General features: G+C 48.6%; 1 protein-coding gene across 1 annotated transcript in view; it reads right to left on the minus strand.

The window, feature by feature from the left end:
* Positions 1–20,929, minus strand: part of CD247 (CD247 molecule) — a 338,940-nt gene that overhangs the window by 44,667 nt on the left and 273,344 nt on the right. Inside the window, exons 2-4 of the mRNA XM_063956746.1 lie at positions 6,497–6,600; positions 4,125–4,166; positions 2,444–2,521 (exon numbers count right to left, since the gene is read on the minus strand). Of these exons, the coding sequence (XP_063812816.1) occupies positions 2,444–2,521; positions 4,125–4,166; positions 6,497–6,600 (224 nt within the window). The remainder of the gene's footprint in view (positions 1–2,443; positions 2,522–4,124; positions 4,167–6,496; positions 6,601–20,929) is intronic.

Here is a 20,929-nt window from a genome sequence, read left to right on the forward strand (position 1 = left end):
TATTTTTCAGCCTCGACACCATCTCTGTATATGGTGACATTATTCGTGGATAGGTGACAATTATCTTTGCAAATCAATGAGACTTACAATTTGGTAATCATCATATAAAACAGGGGTGGGGAACCTGTGGCCCTCCAGCTGTTGTTGAACTAAAGATCCCAGCATGCCCTGCAACAGTCTTAGCATGGCCAAACAGCAAAACTGTTGCAGGGCATGCTGGTATGTGTAGTTCAACAGCAGCTGGAGGGCCAAAGGTTCCCCACCCCTGATATAAAAGGATGGTTGAAGCGTTAATTATTAATTACTTCACTCCTGTTTCAGAAGTAGGTACACATGCCTCATGTATTATTAATAAATGTTATGGGTTTTATTGCATATTATACAAAAGTGGCAGGGGGGGGGGGGGCAATGCTCTCTCACACAGGGCACCAAAATATGTAGTTAAGGCTTGTGGGGGGTTAATACTTCACTCATGAACAGAGCTGGCGTGGGGTCCGTGTAATACAGAAGAATGAGGCCCTATGGCATCAGGCATCACATCATACTTGCCTACCCTCCCGGAATGGCCGGGAGGCTCCCGAAAATCAGGTGACCCTCCCGGCCCCCCGGAAAGGTTGGCAATCTTCCCGCTTTCCCCCTCGGCCGCCCGCAGCAGAGAACAAGCGGGCGGCCCGAGGGGGTTCGATGACGCGATTCGCGCTGAATCGCGTCATCGTAGCTCCGCCCCCCGCTATGCAGCGGCTCGTTTCTCGGCACAGCACAGCGGGGGGCGTAGTCACGATGACGCGACCCTGATGTTACGCCCCCGGACCGCCCATCCTGCTGCCGGCCACGCCCCCGGACCGCCTATCCTGTGCCGGCCACGCCCCCCATACGCCTACAACGCTGCCTCCTCCCGGAGGAGGAGGCAGCAAAGTAGGTAACTATGCATTACATCCTCCTTAGTCTCAAACACAGCGCAGGTGTCAGAGCGAGCAAATCTGCATATATGTAAATGAAGCACGCAATACAAGTTTGTGGGATTTACATTAAGCAGACAGGTGTACATCTTAAGCTGCATACACACTATAAGATTATCTGTTCAATCTTTCTGGTTGGAACTAAGGGGGTAATTCCAAGTTGATCGCAGCAGGATTTTTTTTAGCAGTTGGGCAAAACCATGTGCACTGCAGGGGGGGGGGGGGGGCAGATATAACATTTGCGGAGAGAGTTAGATTTGGTTGGGGTGTGTTCAATCTGCAATCTAATTTGCAGTGTAAAAATAAAGCAGCCAGTATTTGCCCTGCACAGAAACAAAATAACCCACCCAAATCTAACTCTCTCTGCAAATGTTATATCTGCCCCCCCTGCAGTGCACATGGTTTTGCCCAACTGCTAAAAAAAATCCTGCTGCTGTCAACTTGGAATTACCCCCTAAAATCTGTTAATGTTTGGGAGCAAACGACAAGTGACCATTTGCTCCCAAATTCCAGAAAAGTACAAAAACGGTTGTTCAGATAAATTGGTTAAATCCAACGGATTTAACCAATTTGTCTGAATGACCATTTTTTTTCTGGTTTGCAGTGTTTGGGAACACATGGTCACTTGTCGTTTGCTCCCATACGTTACCAGATTTCCGTTCCAATCAGAAAGATTGGACAGGTAATCTTATAGTGTGTATCCAGATTAACTCAGTAGCAGTCCCAATGCGTTTCACCTGCATAATTCACTTGTAAACATTTAAACATTGGGGTTTAATGCTTCTGTGGGCCAGGGACGTGCTGTGGGCTAATCTAGACACATGGTAGTTGATGCCCAGAGCTGAGACACCATGATCTAGTGTGACCCACACTCTACCTGATACAATAACGTGTATGTTTGTGTGTGGATAAAAATAACTCAGCATAAATCCGGAACTCATCGCGACGGCCCTGCTAGACCCGCGCATTTGTATTTTCTGTTTGTCGCAAGCTCCAGACTTTGCTGGGAATACATCAGTAAGTGAGAGTAACGGCTGTAAATCTCTGCTCCTATCTTCTGCAAAGTACAAAGCAAGTCGCTCACTTTCTGCATTTCAAAGCCTGAGGAAGCTTTTTGTTGTTTGTTTTCCATTGTGGCTGTGGCTGTGTGATGCGTTAGCCTCCACGTCTCGCCGTAACTTCAGTACTGCTCCTGTACCCAGACGAGGGAGGGAGACATCACAGGGGGAGAGCCTGCCGGCACTTTCATACAGTGTGGCATGTGCGCAATGGGAATCAGATGGCGGATAGCAATCTCCCCTGACCTCAGCTACAGTCTCCCTCACTATCTTTTCATCTGGCTGCAGCAAATCTCAGCCAATTATAGGAGCTCACACAATGTGATGTACAAGTGCGTGACAACTGCCCAATATCCGTCTTGTAAGAGCGCCAATCCCTACATTATAATCACATACAAGTCAGGCGATGATATAATGAATACATACCCCTCTCTTTCCTCTTGTTTGTGCATTCGCACCAAGGTTCATTTTATCGTAACCGCCCTGGTCACCGTACTTGAGATCCTGAAGAGAGTAACCAGATGGCGTTATATAAAGATTATCTTTCCATTTACAGTGAAACTATTACTTATACACAAGGGGGGTTATTCCGAGTTGATCGCTCGCTGGCTAGTTTTAGCAGCCGTGCAAACGCTATGCCGCCGCCCACTGGGAGTGTATTTTAGCTTAGCAGAAGTGCGAACGCATGTGCAGCCGAGCTCTGCAAAAACAGTTTGTGCAGTTTCAGAGTAGCTCTGAACCTACTCAGCGCTTGCGATCACTACAGCCTATTCGTGTCCGGATTTGACGTCATACACCCGCCCAGCGAACGCCCAGCCCCGCCTGCATTTTTTCAGACACGCCTGCGTTTTTCCAACCACCCTCTTCCTGTCAATCTTCTTGCGGCCGCCAGTGCGAAGGAAAACTTCGCTAGAACCTGAGCACAACCACAAAGAGCTTTGTACCCGTACATCGCGCGTGCGCATTTCGGGGCATACGCATGCGCAGAAATGCAATTTTTTTCACCTAATCGCTGCGCTGCGAAAATCGGCAGCGAGCGATCAACTTGGAATGACCCCCAAGGTGAGATCATTTTATGGGACGATCCCATGTTTAGGAGAATGCAGCCTGTAGATCCTTGTGAATTGATAGACTGTGGCCGATTTCGAATGCCATCTCTCAAAATCACGTTATTGCCCCTGTAAGGGGTAATTTTTGACAGAGAAGGTCATTTTGTATTTCTGCTCTATTTTTAAATAAACACATTTTGTTGCACCGAGCTAGCAGAACGAAATAATCACTGATACAATACAGGAATCGGATTTGCAAATCATTGTTATACTAACTGTTCCCAAACTGAAAATGTAATTGTTAGTGGAGTGCGATTAGTTAATATTAAAAAAACAATGAAATGTAATTACAGTGAATGTGTCTCTTATCAGGTTCACAGTGGCCCCCGGGTCTGTAACAGAGCAATGCGGCACACTGAGACCTCCACTCCATTCTTAATGATTGTAACAGGGCAATTCGGGTGTCAGTAACCCTGTTCTGTCCACTTCCCATTCATGCAATCCACCGTACATACATTTTTGCTTGGTATACTTATACTTTGGATACCATCCTAAACTACATTTTTAGTTGTCAGCAGAGATCCTTCATTTTTCTGTTTATTGTACCAAATGTACCATCCTTCCATGTCATATTCTCACAGAGAAATGATAAAAGAAAATACATTGTTTTAATGACTATCAGACGCGTTTCGCAGGTGCCATCTATACAAGACAGAAATATTCTTGCATTTCAAAGTCTATAACTGTGGGGCACTGACAACTACCTACATCATGGTTTAATTGTATTAAACATTAATATCCTCTCAAACTCACTTAGCAAGTGTCTGGATTCTCCTGCGGATAAGTGGATGTGCGCTAATAGTGATTGTTTCTCCATTCTTAATATTCAGATTATTTTGTTTTCAGTTAAAAAAAAAGTGTCTGTAATTCCGTTATATTAGCCATAAGTAATAATAGAGATGATTTCTCCCCAAGCTTCGGCTGTCCCAGTTCAATCAATGCATGAAACCTGAACGTTACACTTAGAGATATAAAGTAAGACTGAGCATAATACTTACGCTGTATGATTCTTCACCTGGCACAGGAGGCCTCTTTACAAACTGAGGGAGATATATTACAGCAATTATTATTTATATTATTAGTATTATAATATAAAACACGTTCCATGTGCTGTATATAGGAGAATGAAGACAGTGAGAGCTGAATGTACAAGACGCAGGTCTATTACAGTGTAGTGGGGTGCAGTACATGTATGGAAGTTATGCCGGGGGACTTGAGAGGGACAAATCATAATTTTTATTGACCTCAAGACTACTTACAGTAAAAACATATTTGTACCACACAATCCATTCTCCTAAGAATATAAACCCTCACCCCATCAGTGCAGCACTGGCTTCCTGTAAATGCAATGAAATGCGTTAGTTCTAACAGAAATAATTACGGGACTTAGATGCATCAGGCAAACGGGTAAATTGCCCACGTACCCAGAGTCTAGCTTCTGCCTCAAGCTTTTTATCTATGTATTATACGTTCTTTAACACCCCTATATTGCCATCTTAAATAAACTTAAGGATAAGTTAGGAGTTGGTTGGTTTGTACTTTATCTCCGTCTAAGGTTTAGTAAATAGATCTTATAGTCCTGTGGCCGCTCCAGTAGGATTGTACATAATACAGTGGGCACCACTAGGCTGGTATATAGTCTTGTGACCACTCCTCTAGGCTGGTATATAATACTGTGGGCACCACTAGGCTGGTATATAGTCTTGTGACCAATCCTCTAGGCTGGTATATAATACTGTGGGCACCACTAGGCTGGTATATAGTCTTGTGACCTCTCCTCTAGGCTGGTATATAATACTGTGGGCACCACTAGGCTGGTATATAGTCTTGTGACCAATCCTCTAGGCTGGTATATAATACTGTGGGCACCACCAGGCTGGTATATAGTCCTGTGGCCGCTCCAGTAGGATTGTACATAATACTGTGGGCACCACTAGGCTGGTATATAGTCTTGTGACCACTCCTCTAGGCTGGTATATAATACTGTGGGCACCACTAGGCTGGTATATAGTCTTGTGACCAATCCTCTAGGCTGGTATATAATACTGTGGGCACCACCAGGCTGGTATATAGTCCTGTGACCACTCCTCTAGGCTGGTGTATAATACAGTGGGCACCACTAGGCTGGTATATAGTCCTGTGACCACTCCTCTAGGCTGGTGTATAATACAGTGGGCACCACTAGGCTGGTATATAGTCCTGTGACCACTCCTCTAGGCTGGTGTATAATACAGTGGGCACCACCAGGCTGGTATATAGTCCAGTGACCACTCCTCTAGGCTGGTATATAATACTGTGGGCACCACCAGGCTGGTATATAGTCCTGTGATCACTCCTCTAGGCTGGTACACCACTTCTCTAGGCTGGTACATAATACTCTGGGCACCACTAGGCTGGTATATAATCCTGTGACTACTCCTCTAGGCTGGTATATAATACTGTGGGCACCACTAGGCTGATATATAGTCCTGTGACCACTCCTCTAGGCTGGTACATAATACTGTGGGCACCACTAGGTTGGTATATAGTCCTGTGACCACTCCTCTAGGCTGGTATATAATACTGTGGGCACCACCAGGCTGGTATATAATCCTGTGACAACTCCTCTAGGCTGGTACATAATACTGCGGGCACCAATAGGCTGGTATATAATCCTGTGACTACTCCTCTAGGCTGGTATATAATACTGCGGGCACCAATAGGCTGGTATATAATTGTGTGACTACTCCTCTAGGCTGGTATATAGTCCTGTGACCACTCCTCTAGGCTGGTTTATAATACAGTGGGCACCACCAGGCTGATCTATAGTCCTGTGGGTACAGCAATATATGTGTGTATACACCTGTGGCCATGCCAGTAGGTGGGTATATAATCCAGTGGGCACTATGGCAGATAATTCCAGTGGGCAGGTGACACTGAAGCTGGATATCAGAGGAAGGAGGGGTGCTGAAATTATCATTGTGCCTGTGTGATTTTGGTAATGCCTGGGTAATAAAGGTGGTAATAAGGGGATGTGAGATGTATAGAGGAAGTAATATGTATAGATGGGGCATTGCTGGTATAACATTCCGTGGCATCATTAATATGATATTGAGGGCCAATAAATAATAATCGTATTTTGGATGGCCACCTTACTCTTTACTGTGAGGGGCACAGTTCCATGACTCATGGCTCAGTGGAATTCATCCGCTGCTGATGGTGAGAGGAATGTGTATGTAGTGCCGGCTTCAGGGTCTGTATGGACGAGATGCAGCTACTGGGTTGCAGTGTCCTGTCCTAGTGTTGCTCTTTAATGTACAATGCATAGCAATCCCTGGCATACAGGGATAATAATGACTTTGCTAGAGTGAAAGGGAATTGGGCCTCTTACCCTCTCTCTGAAGAGCAGTGCTGTAATAATGATCGCATAAATAAACAGTATGCCGTCCAAGATGTAACAGATACGAGGGTCCGTCCATCCGAAGACTTGTGCATCTGTAGAGAGAACGGAGAGACTCACGTCAGCACAGCGGGGAATAGCAAAGTAACATTTTATTATATACGTTATCACAAAAACAGCACTTGGATAAATTCTCTGGATTAGTCACTCCATAATGCCTTTTACTAATTACAGATTCCTATAAGAAAGGCATCATACCCATTTATACATGCTGTAAGGGAATTTGCCACCACTCCCTCATGTGGTTAGGAATCTCACAGCTAAACTGCTCTTACAGTAGAGAATTCTTCCTATACTGGTGGTGAACTGTCTTAAGGTATCTTGCTGACCCTGCGTCCTCCTTATGGTGCTCACTGTAGAAACCTTCTATGGACCTTTTCCCCAAAAGTAATAAAAATAAGAATTTACTCACCGGTAATTCTATTTCTCGTAGTCCGTAGTGGATGCTGGGAACTCCGTAAGGACCATGGGGAATAGCGGCTCCGCAGGAGACTGGGCACAACTAAGAAAGATTTAGGACTACCTGGTGTACACTGGCTCCTCCCTCTATGCCCCTCCTCCAGACCTCAGTTAGGAAACTGTGCCCGGAAGAGCTGACACAATAAGGAAAGGATTTGGAATCCCGGGTAAGACTCATACCAGCCACACCAATCACACCGTACAACTCGTGATACTATACCCAGTGAACAGTATGAATAACAACTGAGCCTCTCAAACAGATGGCTCCAAACAATAACCCTTTAGTTAGGCAATAACTATATACAAGTAATGCAGACAATCCGCACTTGGGATGGGCGCCCAGCATCCACTACGGACTACGAGAAATAGAATTACCGGTGAGTAAATTCTTATTTTCTCTGACGTCCTAGTGGATGCTGGGAACTCCGTAAGGACCATGGGGATTATACCAAAGCCCCCAAACGGGCGGGAGAGTGCGGATGACTCTGCAGCACCGAATGAGCAAAAGCAAGGTCCTCCTCAGCCAGAGTATCAAACTTGTAGAACTTAGCAAATGTGTTTGAACCCGATCAAGTAGCAGCTCGGCAAAGTTGTAAAGCCGAGACCCCTCGGGCAGCCGCCCAAGAAGAGCCCACTTTCCTCGTGGAATGGGCTTTTACAGATTTAGGATGCGGCAGTCCAACCGCAGAATGTGCAAGCTGAATCGTACTACAGATCCAGCGAGCAATAGACTGCTTTTAAGCAGGAGCACCCAGCTTGTTGGGCGCATACAGGATAAATAGCGAGTCAGTTTTCCTGACTCCAGCCGTCCTGGAAACATAGATTTTCAGGGCCCTGACTACGTCCAGCAACTTGGAATCCTCCAAGTCCTTAGTAGCCGCAGGCACCACAATAGGTTGGTTCAAATGAAAAGCTGATACCACCTTAGGAAGAAATTGGGGACGAGTCCTCAATTCCGCCCTATCCATATGAAAAATCAGATAAGGGCTTTTACATGACAAAGCCGCCAATTCTGACACACGCCTGGCCGAAGCCAAGGCCAACAGCATGACCACTTTCCACGTGAGATATTTTAGTTCCACGGTTTTAAGTGGCTCAAACCAATGTGACTTAAGGAAATCCAACACCACGTTGAGATCCAAAGGTGCCACTGGAGGCACAAAAGGGGGCTGAATATGCAGCACTCCTTTAACAAACGTCTGAACTTCAGGCAGTGAAGCCAGTCCTTTTTGGAAGAAAATCGACAGAGCCGAAATCTGGACCTTAATGGAACCTAATTTGAGGCCCATAGTCACCCCTGACTGTAGGAAATGCAGAAATCGACCCAGCTGAAATTCCTCCATTGGGGCCCTTCTGGCCTCACACCACGCAACATATTTTCGCCATATGCGGTGATAATGGTTTGCGGTCACCTCCTTCCTAGCTTTAATCAGCGTAGGGATGACTTCCTCCGGAATGCACTTTTCCTTCAGGATCCGGCGTTCAACCGCCATGCCGTCAAACGCAGTCACGGTAAGTCTTAGAACACACAGGGCCCCTGCTGCAGCAGGTCCTGTCTGAGCGGCAGAGGCCATGGGTCCTCTGAGATCATTTCTTGAAGTTCTGGGTACCAAGCTCTTCTTGGCCAATCCGGAACCACAAGTATAGTTCTTACTACTCTCCTTCTTATTATTCTCAGTACCTTGGGTATGAGAGGCAGAGGAGGGAACACATAAACCGACTGGTACACCCACGGTGTCACTAGAGCGTCCACAGCTATCGCCTGAGGGTCCCTTGACCTGGCGCAATATTTTTTTAGCTTTTTGTTGAGGCGGGACACCATCATGTCCACCTGTGGCCTTTCCCAACGGTGTACAACCATTTGGAAGACTTTTGGATGAAGTCCCCACTCTCCCGGGTGAAGGTCGTGCCTGCTGAGGAAGTCTGCTTCCCAGTTGTCCACTCCCGGAATGAACACTGCTGACAGTGCTAACACATGATTTTCCGCCCAACGGAGAATCCTTGTGGCTTCTGCCATCGCCATCCTGCTTCTTGATGTTGTCTGACTGGATCAGCACCGGCTGGTGTTGAAGCAGGGGTCTTGCCTGACTTAGGGCATTGTAAATGGCCCTTAGTTCCAGAATATTTATGTGTAGGGAAGTCTCCTGACTTGTCCATAGTCCTTGGAAGTTTCTTCCCTGTGTGACTGCCCCCCAACCTTGAAGGCTGGCATCCGTGGTCACCAGGACCCAGTCCTGTATGCCGAATCTGCGGCCCTCTAGAAGATGAGCACTCTGCAGCCACCACAATAGCGACACCCTGGTCCTTGGAGAAAGGGTTATCAGCCGATGCATCTGAAGATGCGATCCGGACCACTTGTCCAACAGATCCCACTGAAAGATCCTTGCATGGAACCTTGCGAATGGAATTGCTTCGTAAGAAGCCACCATCTTTCCCAGGACTCGCGTGCAGTGGTGCATCGACACCTGTTTTGGTTTTAGGAGGTCTCTGACTAGAGATGACAACTCCTTGGCCTTCTCCTCCAGGAGAAACACTTTTTTTCTGTTCTGTGTCCAGAACCATCCCCAGGAACAGTAGACGCGTTGTAGGAACCAGCTGCGACTTTGGAATATTCAGGATCCAGCCGTGCTGTTGTAGCACTTCCCGAGCTAGTGCTACACCGATCAACAACTGTTCCCTGGACCTCGCCTTTATAAGGAGATCGTCCAAGTACGGGATAATTAAAACTCCCTTTCTCCGAAGGAGTATCATCATTTCGGCCATTACCTTGGTAAATACCCTCGGTGCCGTGGACAGACCAAACGGCAACGTCTGGAATTGGTAATGACAGTCCTGTACCACAAATCTGAGGTACTCCTGGTGAGGAGGGTAAATGGGGACATGCAGGTAAGCATCCTTGATGTCCAGTGATACCATGTAATCCCCCTCGTCCAGGCTTGCAATCACCGCCCTGAGCGATTCCATCTTGAACTTGAACCTTCTTATATAAGTGTTCAAGGATTTTAAATTTAAAATGGGTCTCACCAAACCGTCCGGTTTCGGTACCACAAACATTGTGGAATAGTAACCCCGTCCTTGTTGAAGGAGGGGTACCTTGATTATCACCTGCTGAGAATACAGCTTGTGAATCGCCTCCAGCACTGCCTCCCTGTCCGGGGGAGCTGTCGGCAAGGCAGATTTGAGGAAACGGCGAGGGGGAGACGTCTCGAATTCCAGCTTGTACCCCTGAGATACTACTTGTAGAATCCAGGGATCCACCCGTGAGCGAGCCCACTGGTCGCTGAAGTTCTTGAGACGGGCCCCCACCGTACCTGGCTCCGCCTGTGGAGCCCCAGCGTCATGCGGTGGACTTAGAGGAAGCGGGGGAGGACTTTTGTTCCTGGGAACTGGCTGTATGTTGCAGCTTTTTCCCTCTACCTCTGCCTCTGGGCAGAAAGGACGCGCCTCCAACCCGCTTGCCTTTCTGGGGCCGAAAGGACTGTACCTGATAATACGGTGCTTTCTTTGGCTGTGAGGGAACATTGGGTAAAAATGCTGACTTCCCAGCTGTCGCTGTGGAAACGAGGTCCGAGAGACCATCCCCAAACAACTCCTCACCCTTGTAAGGCAAAACTTCCATGTGCCTTTTAGAATCTGCATCTCCTGTCCACTGCCGAGTCCACAATCCTCTCCTGGCAGAAATGGACATTGCGTTTATTTTAGATGCCAGCCGTCAAATATCCCTCTGTGCATCTCTCATGTACAAGACAGCGTCTTTAATATGCTCTACGGTTAGCAATATAGTGTCCCTGTCTAGGGTATCAATGTTTTCCGACAGGGAATCTGACCACGCAGCTGCAGCACTGCACATCCATGCTGAAGCAATAGCCGGTCTCAGTATAATACCTGAGTGTGTATATACAGACTTCAGGATAGCCTCCTGCTTTCTATCTGCAGGCTCCTTTAGGGCGGCCGTGTCTGGAGACGGTAGTGCCACCTTTTTTGACAGACGTGTGAGCACTTTATCCACCCTAGGGGATGTCTCCCAACGTGACCTGTCCTCTGGCGGGAAAGGGTATGCCATTAGTAACTTTTTAGAAATTACCAGTTTCTTATCGGGGGAAGCCCACGCTTCTTCACACACTTCATTTAATTCATCAGATGGGGGAAAAACCACTGGTAGCTTTTTCTCCCCAAACATAATACCCTTTTTTGTGGTACCTGGGGTAATATCAGAAATGTGCAACACATTTTTCATTGCCGTAATCTTATAACGAGTGGCTCTATTGGAATGTACACTAGTCTCATCGTCGTCGACACTGGAGTCAGTATCCGTGTCGACATCCGTGTCTGCCATCTGAGGTAGTGGGCGTTTTAGAGCTCCTGATGGCTTTTGAGACGCCTGGGCAGGCACGGGCTGAGCAGCCGGCTGTCCCACATCTGCTATGTCGTCAAACCTTTTATGTAAGGAGTTGACACTGTCGCGTAATTCCTTCCACATGTCCATCCATTCAGGTGTCGACCCCGCAGGGGGTGACATCACATTTATCGGCACCTGCTCCGCCTCCACATAAGCCTCCTCATCAAACATGTCGACACAGCCGTACCGACACACCGCACACACACAGGGAATGTTCTGACTGAGGACAGGACCCCACAAAGTCCTTTGGGGAGACAGAGAGAGAGTATGCCAGCACACACCAGAGCGCTATATAATGCAGGGATACACACTACACACAGTGATTTTTCCCCTATAGCTGCTATAATACACAGTTTTGCGCCTCAATTTAGTGCCCCCCCTCTCTTTTTTACCCTATTGAGCCTGGAAACTGCAGGGGAGAGCCTTGGGAGCGTCCTTCCAGCGGAGCTGTGAGAGGAAATGGCGCCAGTGTGCTGAGGGAGATAGCCCCGCCCCCTTCACGGTGGACTTCTCCCGCTTTTTTCAGGATATTTTTGGCAGGGGATTTTACACATATATAGTCTTACTGACTATATTATGTGTTTATTTGCCAAGCTAAGGTATTTTTATTGCAGCCCAGGGCGCCCCCCCAGCGCCCTGCACCCATCAGTGACCGGAGTGTGTGGTGTGCATGGGGAGCAATGGCGCACAGCTGCAGTGCTGTGCGCTACCTTAATGAAGACCGGAGTCTTCAGCCGCTGATTTTCTGGACGTTCTTCTTGCTTCTGGCTCTGCAAGGGGGACGGCGGCGCGGCTCCGGGACCGGACGACCGAGGCTGGGCCTGTGTTCGATCCCTCTGGAGCTAATGGTGTCCAGTAGCCTAAGAAGCCCAAGCTAGCTGCAAGCAGGTAGGTTCGCTTCTTCTCCCCTCAGTGCCTCGTAGCAGTGAGTCTGTTGCCAGCAGATCTCACTGAAAATAAAAAACCTAAATTATACTTTCTTTTCTAAGAGCTCAGGAGAGCCCCTAGTGTGCAACCAGCTCGGCCGGGCACAAAATTCTAACTGAGGTCTGGAGGAGGGGCATAGAGGGAGGAGTCAGTGCACACCAGGTAGTCCTAAATCTTTCTTAGTTGTGCCCAGTCTCCTGCGGAGCCGCTATTCCCCATGGTCCTTACGGAGTTCCCAGCATCCACTAGGACGTCAGAGAAATATGGATTTTCTAATATCTCTTTATAGTGTAACACTTCTATTCTATTTATTAATGTTGTTGTCACCTCTAGACCGTCTCGCTGTCTCCTAGGTCTTTCTTACAATAGATCCGTACCCCACATTCTATCTGTGGTCACAGTGATGACTTGTATACAATGGTAATACTGTAATTACACTTACAGAGCCTTAGGGTCTGATTCAGATGTAGAGGCAGTGTCGATGACGTGCGCAATCAGCCAGGGTTATAAGTCTGCGCATGCGTCCCGACCGCGCACAGAGGCGCAGCACAGAATTGGATGCACACAACTGCTCATACATTGCTGAATCAGGCCCCCGGGATCCTGTTTTTGGCACAGAGCGATTCCATATTTTTAGATGGCTATAAGACATATAAATCAGTGCTGATCCAAAACTGGAGAATTTCACCTCAGAGCGCAATATGTACTGACAGAAACAAACTGAAATACAATGAAGAAACACGGGGGGAGATGTATCAAAGCTCGGAGAAAAATAAAGTACCGACCAATCAGCTCCTGTCATGTTACAGGCTGTGTTTGAAAAATGACAGGCATAACGCCACAACAAAGTGGCAGTGCACCCTGTGCTGGCCCCGCCCCCTGAGCATATGACATCATGATGTCACACTGAGTGGGGCAGGGCCACCAGCACCCGGAAGTACGGCTCTGCTGGAGCTTCCTAAAGATGCTCTGAGCGGCTGTACAGGTGGCACCACAGCAGTGAGACTGGCGGCAGGGTGCCAGTCCAGGAAGCCTGCTAGCTAGATGCATGGGCCGTGGGGCCTGTCATCTAGAAGGTGCTAGATAAATGTTAAGTAGAATCTGATTGGTTGCTATGGGCAACCTAACGCTCGGTCAAGCCATGCATGCACAGCTGCACATCTAGCCGGCCAGGTAGGAGGGTGCAGTGATGCAGCGCTGGCAGTAAGGGTTCCCGGCGGGTCAGAGGGGACAACGCAGATCGCTCTCCATCAGCAAACATACAGTCTTTACATTAAGGGCCTGATTCCGAGTCGCACACAATCTGCAATGTAATGCTGAAGTTGTGTAATATATATCAGCAGCGCATGTGAGAAACAGAGGGTATGCACAAAGTTGCTCTTGCGATCGGGACAGGCTGTTTCAGTAATGGGGCAGAAAAGTGATGGGCAATCCTGGACGGTGACTAGATGTGACCACGCCAGGTTGGGCTTTGCCTGACATGGTTGCATCTGATGCGACCAGTCAGAAAGACCCAGTGGGCAGCTGCTGGAAGATAATCTTCCAGCAGCTGCCGCACAGAGGCATCTCCCAGCCCCTCTGCTTCCTTGTTTCCTCCCCAGTGCCTGCCATGCAACTGATCACTGCTGATCAGGGAAATTTGCAATAAGCAGCCCTCAGTTTGCCTGTGTCCACCCTGCGGCTGCAGAGAGGGGCAGTCACTGGGAAATTGTAATGCCGTGATGTGGCGTTGGCAGAGCCATTTCTAGAGAGGAGGGGACCCGTGTGCAGACTCCATGTGTGGGCCCACTCCTCTCCCGCTGCTAGCGCTCTCAGCGCTGAGACTCTGGCACAGTGCAGGACTCCGAAAAAATGGTCGCTGCACGATTTTTTTCGGAGTCCTGCGCATGCACTGTAGACTCTGGCACTGTGTCAGAGTCTCTAGTGCTCAGTGCGCTAGCAGCGGCGGTGATGGCTACAGGAGAGGAGGGGGCCCACACACAGTCGCCAATGGATGCCGGAAAGGTAAGTATAGAAGAAATGGGTGCAGTGTGTGTGGTGTGGGCCCCCACTGGACGCAGGGGCCCGTTTGCACCGCACACACTGCACCCATTATCGATACGCCAGTGGGCGTTGGTCTGATCATCAATGGACTGACATATCATTCATCGATGTTTAAATCGAGGATTATACAAATGTTTAAACAATTAATTTTTTTGTTAATAGAATCATGTTGGATATGTTTTAAATAGATGTTCTTAACCTAATTCAATCATGAAAAAATAAGAATTTACTTACCGATAATTCTATTTCTCATAGTCCGTAGTGGATGCTGGGGACTCCGTAAGGACCATGGGGAATAGCGGCTCCGCAGGAGACTGGGCACATCTAAAGAAAGCTTTAGGATTATCTGGTGTGCACTGGCTCCTCCCCCTATGACCCTCCTCCAAGCCTCAGTTAGGATACTGTGCCCGGACGAGCGTACACAATAAGGAAGGATTTTGAATCCCGGGTAAGACTCATACCAGCCACACCAATCACACCGTATAACCTGTGATCCAGGGCCGTCTTTTCGTATGGGCTCAATGGGCTCTTGCCCAAGGGCCCCAAGAGTATAAGGGCCCTAGGCTGATAGCTGAGGGTCCCCTCTTTCCAGGGGTACCAGATTTTTGAAAATCGGCCTTGGGGAACCGGAGATATCCAACGTGAAAGCAGCGGTCCCCATCTGAGCCTGTTAATTGCTCTTCCCAGACAGATATCTCAGGTTCTGTCTGATATAGAGTTTTTCTGAGGGAATAATCCAAAAGCTGAGACTCTCCCCTTTTGCTGGACACTGTCAGCTTGTCTCTACTGTGCCCAGAACCAGAGATATCAGCCTTCAGGCAGCTTGTCCCTTCTCCAGCTCCACACGCCTGGTATACAGTTTTATATATTCATTGGAGGATTGCTCTGGCTCCTGACATCTGATCCCCAAGTCGCCAGAACCTTCTGAAAGGTGGGACTCTCTAGTTTTTTATCCCACTAATGCTAAGAAATAGATTTTCAGGAACTTGAGATATCTGCAGTCAAGCAAGCTGCCCTCCCACCAAAAAATAATGAATATTAAGCCCACTCCATTAGCCACCCCTCCCCTGCGTATTAAACACCCCCTACCACCCCGGAAGTCATGTACCAGGGCGCCTTCATTCAGCCCAATGCCCCCTTCTACAGTTTAGTGTTCTCCCTCCCACCCCATCTGTGCAGTAAAGGAGCAATTAGCAGAAATTACTGCTTCAGGTCCTACATGCTGAGTGGAAGATAGAACACCCCATACCGCCCGCGGGACATCAAAGCTGCCGCTGATAGCACACCCCACCCCTACCGCTGGAGGATGGGTAGGGGGTCCAATGCATTGCTGTGCCCAGGGGCCTACACTGCCGTTAAGACGGCCCTGCTGTGATCTGAACCCAGTTAACAGCATGATAACAGAGGAGCCTCTGAAAGATGGCTCACAACAATAATAACCCGATTTTTGTAACAATAACTATGTACAAGTATTGCAGACAATCCGCACTTGGGATGGGCGCCCAGCATCCACTACGGACTATGAGAAATAGAATTATCGGTAAGTAAATTCTTATTTTCTCTAACGTCCTAAGTGGATGCTGGGGACTCCGTAAGGACCATGGGGATTATACCAAAGCTCCCAAACGGGCGGGAGAGTGCGGATGACTCTGCAGCACCAAATGAGAGAACTCCAGGTCCTCCTCAGCCAGGATATCAATTTTGTAGAATTTTACAAACGTATTTGCTCCTGACCAAGTAGCTGCTCGGCAAAGTTGTAAAGCCGAGACCCCTCGGGCAGCCGCCCAAGATGAGCCCACCTTCCTTGTGGAGTGGGCATTTACAGATTTTTGGCTGTGGCAGGCCTGCCACAGAATGTGCAAGCTGAATTGTACTACAAATCCAACGAGCAATAGTCTGCTTAGAAGCAGGAGCACCCAGCTTGTTGGGTGCATACAGGATAAACAGCGAGTCAGATTTCCTGACTCCAGCCCTCCTGGAAACATATATTTTCAGGGCCCTGACAACGTCTAGCAACTTGGAGTCCTCCAAGTCCCTAGTAGCCGCAGGCACCACAAATAGGTTGGTTCAGGTGAAACGCTGAAACCACCTTAGGGAGAAACTGAGGACGAGTCCTCAATTCCGCCCTGTCCGAATGGAACATCAGATAAGGGCTTTTTCAGGATAAAGCCGCCAATTCTGACACGCGCCTGGCCCAGGCCAGGGCCAACAGCATGACCACTTTCCATGTGAGATATTTTAACTCCACAGATTTAAGTGGTTCAAACCAATGTGACTTTTGGAACCCAAAACTACATTGAGATCCCAAGTGCCACTGGAGGCACAAAAGGAGGCTGTATATGCAGTACCCCTTTTACAAACGTCTGAACTTCAGGGACTGAAGCTAGTTCTTTTTGGAAGAAAATTGACAGGGCCGAAATTTGAACCTTAATGGACCCCAATTTCAGGCCCATAGACACTCCTGTTTGCAGGAAATGTAGGAATCGACCCAGTTGAATTTCCACCGTCGGGCCTTACTGGCCTCGCACCACGCAACATATTTTCGCCAATTGCGGTGATAATGTTTTTGCGGTTACATCCTTCCTGGCTTTGATCAGGATAGGGATGACTTCATCCGGAATGCCTTTTTTCCTTCAGGATCCGGCGTTCAACCGCCATGCCGTCAAACGCAGCCGCGGTAAGTCTGGAACAGACAGGGTCCTTGCTGGAGCAGGTCCCTTCTTAGAGGTAGAGGCCACGGATCCTCCGTGAGCATCTCTTGAAGTTCCGGTTACCAAGTTCTTCTTGGCCAATCCGGAGCCACGAATATAGTGCTTACTCCTCACCATCTTATCAATCTCAGTACCTTGGGTATGAGAGGCAGAGGAGGGAACACATACCCTGACTGGTACACCCACGGTGTTACCAGAGCGTCTACAGCTATTGCCTGAGGGTCCCTGGACCTGGCGCAATACCTGTCGAGTTTTTCCCAACGGTTTATAATCATGTGGAAGACTTCTGGGTGAAGTCCCCACTCTCCCGGGTGGAGGTCGTGCTGAGGAAGTCTGCTTCCCAGTTGTCCACTCCCGGAATGAATACTGCTGACAGTGCTATCACATGATTTTCCGCCCAGCGAAGAATCCTTGCAGCTTCTGCCATTGCCCTCCTGCTTCTTGTGCCACCCTGTCTGTTTACGTGGGTGACTGCCGTGATGTTGTCCGACTGGATCAACACCGGCTGACCTTGAAGCAGAGGTCTTGCTAAGCTTAGAGCATTGTAAATGTCCCTTAGCTTCAGGATATTTATGTGAAGTGATGTCTCCAGGCTTGACCATAAGTCCTGGATATTCCTTCCCTGTGTGACTGCTCCCCAGCCTCGCAGGCTGGCATCCGTGGTTACCAGGACCCAGTCCTGAATGCCGAATCTGCGGCCCTCTAGAAGATGAGCACTCTGCAACCACCACAGGAGGGACACCCTTGTCCTTGGTGACAGGGTTATCCGCTGATGCATCTGAAGATGCGACCCGTACCATTTGTCCAGCAGGTTCCACTGGAAAGTTCTTGCGTGGAATCTGCCGAATGGGATTGCTTCGTAGGAAGCCACCATTTTACCCAGAACCCTTGTGCATTGATGCACTGAGACTTGGCTCGGTTTTAGGAGGTTCCTGACTAGCTCGGATAACTCCCTGGCTTTCTCCTTCGGGAGAAACACCTTTTTCTGGACTGTGTCCAGGATCATCCCTAGGAACAGAAGACAAGTCGTCGGAACCAGCTGCGATTTTGGAATATTGAGAATCCAACCGTGTTGCAGCAACACTACCTGAGATAGTGCTACACTGACCTCCAACTGTTCCCTGGATCTTACCCTTATCAGGGAATTGTCCAAGTAAGGGATAACTAAAATTCCCTTCCTTTGAAGGAATATCATCATTTCGGCCATTACCTTGGTAAAGACCCGGGATGCCTTGGACCATCCATACGGCAGCGTCTGAACTGATAGTGACAGTTCTGTACCATAAACCTGAGGTACCCTTGGTGAGAAGGGTAAATTTTGACATGAAGGTAAGCATCCTTGATGTCCCGAGACATCATGTAGTCCCCTTCTTCCAGGTTCGCAATCACTGCTCTGAGTGACTCAATCTTGAATTTGAACCTCTGTATGTAAGTGTTCAAAGATTTTAGATTTAGAATCGGTCTCACCGAGCCGTCCGGCTTCGGTACCACAACAGTGTGGAATAATACCCCGTTCCCTGTTGCAGGAGGGGTATCTTGATTATCACCTGCTGGGAATACAGCTTGTGAATGGCTTCCAAAACTGTCTCCCTGTCAGAAGGAGACATCGGTAAAGCCGACTTTAGGAAACGGCGAGGGGGAGACGTCTCGAATTCTAATTTGTACCCCTGAGATATCACCTGAAGGATCCAGGGGTCTACTTGCGAGTGAGCCCACTGCGCGCTGAAATTCATTGAGACGGGCCCCCCACCGTGCCTGATTCTGCTTGTAAAGCCCCAGCGTATACTGAGGGCTTGGCAGAGGCGGGAGAGGGTTTCTGTTCCTGGGAACTGGCTGATTTCTGCAGCCTTTTTCCTCTCCCTCTGTCACGGGGCAGAAATGAGGAACCTTTTGCCCGCTTATCCACGAAAAGACTGCGCCTGATAATACGGCGTCTTCTCATGTTGAGAGGCGACCTGGGGTACAAACGTGGATTTCCCAGCTGTTGCCGTGGCCACCAGGTCTGAAAGACCGACCCCAAATAACTCCTCCCCTTAATAAGGCAATACTTCCAAATGCCGTTTGGAATACGCATCACCTGACCACTGACGTGTCCATAACCCTCTACTGGTAGAAATGGACAACGCACTTAGACTTGATGCCAGTCGGCAAATATTCCGCTGTGCATCACGCATATATAGAAATGCATCTTCAAATGCTCTATAGGCAAAAATATACTGTCCCTATCTAGGGTATCAATATTTTCAGTCAGGGAATCCGACCACGCCAACCCAGCACTGCACATCCAGGCTGAGGCGATTGCTGGTCGCAGTATAACACCAGTATGTGTGTAAATACATTTTAGGATACCCTCCTGCTTTCTATCAGCAGGATCCTTAAGGGCGGCCATCTCAGGAGAGGATAGAGCCCTTACAAGCGTGTGAGCGCTTTATCCACCCTAGGGGGTGTTTCCCAACGCACCCTAACCTCTGGCGGGAAAGGATATAATGCCAATAACATTTTAGAAATTATCAGTTGTTATCGGGGGAAACCCATGTCATCACACACCTCATTTAATTTCTCAGATTCAGGAAAACTACAGGTAGTTTTTCCTCACCGAACATAATACCCCTTTTTTTTGGTGGTACTCGTATTATCAGAAATGTGTAAAACATTTTTCATTGCCTCAATCATGTAACGTGTGGCCCTACTGGAAGTCACATTTGTCTCTTCACCGTCGACACTGGAGTCAGTATCCGTGTCGGCGTCTATATCTGCCATCTGAGGTAACGGGCGCTTTAGAGCCCCTGACGGCCTATGAGACGTCTGGACAGGCACAAGCTGAGTAGCCGGCTGTCTCATGTCAACCACTGTCTTTTATACAGAGCTGACACTGTCACGTAATTTCTTCCAACAGTTCATCCACTCAGGTGTCGACCCCCTAGGGGGTGACATCACTATTACAGGCAATCTGCTCCGTCTCCACATCATTTTTCTCCTCATACATGTCGACACAAAAGTACCGACATACAGCACACACACAGGGAATGCTCTGATAGAGGACAGGACCCCACTAGCCCTTTGGGGAGACAGAGGGAGAGTTTGCCAGCACACACCAGAGCGCTATATATATACAGGGATAACCTTATATAAGTGTTTTTCCCCTTATAGCTGCTGTATAGGTAATACTGCGCCTAATTTGTGCCCCCCTCTCTTTTTTTAACCCTTTCTGTAGTGTAGTGACTGCAGGGGAGAGCCAGGGAGCTTCCCTCCAACGGAGCTGTGAGGGAAAATGGCGCCAGTGTGCTGAGGAGATAGGCTCCGCCCCCTTATCGGCGGCCTTATCTCCCGTTTTTCTATGTATTCTGGCAGGGGTTAAATGCATCCATATAGCCCAGGAGCTATATGTGATGCATTTTTTGCCATCCAAGGTGTTTATTATTGCGTCTCAGGGCGCCCCCCCCAGCGCCCTGCACCCTCAGTGACCGGAGTGTGAAGTGTGCTGAGAGCAATGGCGCACAGCTGCAGTGCTGTGCGCTACCTTGTTGAAGACAGGACGTCTTCTGCCGCCGATTTTCCGGACCTCTTCTGCCTTCTGGCTCTGTAAGGGGGCCGGCGGCGCGGCTCTGGGACCCATCCAAGCTGGGCCTGTGATCGTCCCTCTGGAGCTAATGTCCAGTAGCCTAAGAAGCCCAATCCACTCTGCACGCAGGTGAGTTCGCTTCTTCTCCCCTTAGTCCCTCGATGCAGTGAGCCTGTTGCCAGCAGGTCTCACTGAAAATAAAAAACCTAAACTAAAACTTTCACTAAGAAGCTCAGGAGAGCCCCTAGTGTGCACCCTTCTCG

Source organism: Pseudophryne corroboree, chromosome 2 (genome assembly GCF_028390025.1).
Source record: "Pseudophryne corroboree isolate aPseCor3 chromosome 2, aPseCor3.hap2, whole genome shotgun sequence".
Classification (NCBI taxonomy): domain Eukaryota; kingdom Metazoa; phylum Chordata; class Amphibia; order Anura; family Myobatrachidae; genus Pseudophryne; species Pseudophryne corroboree.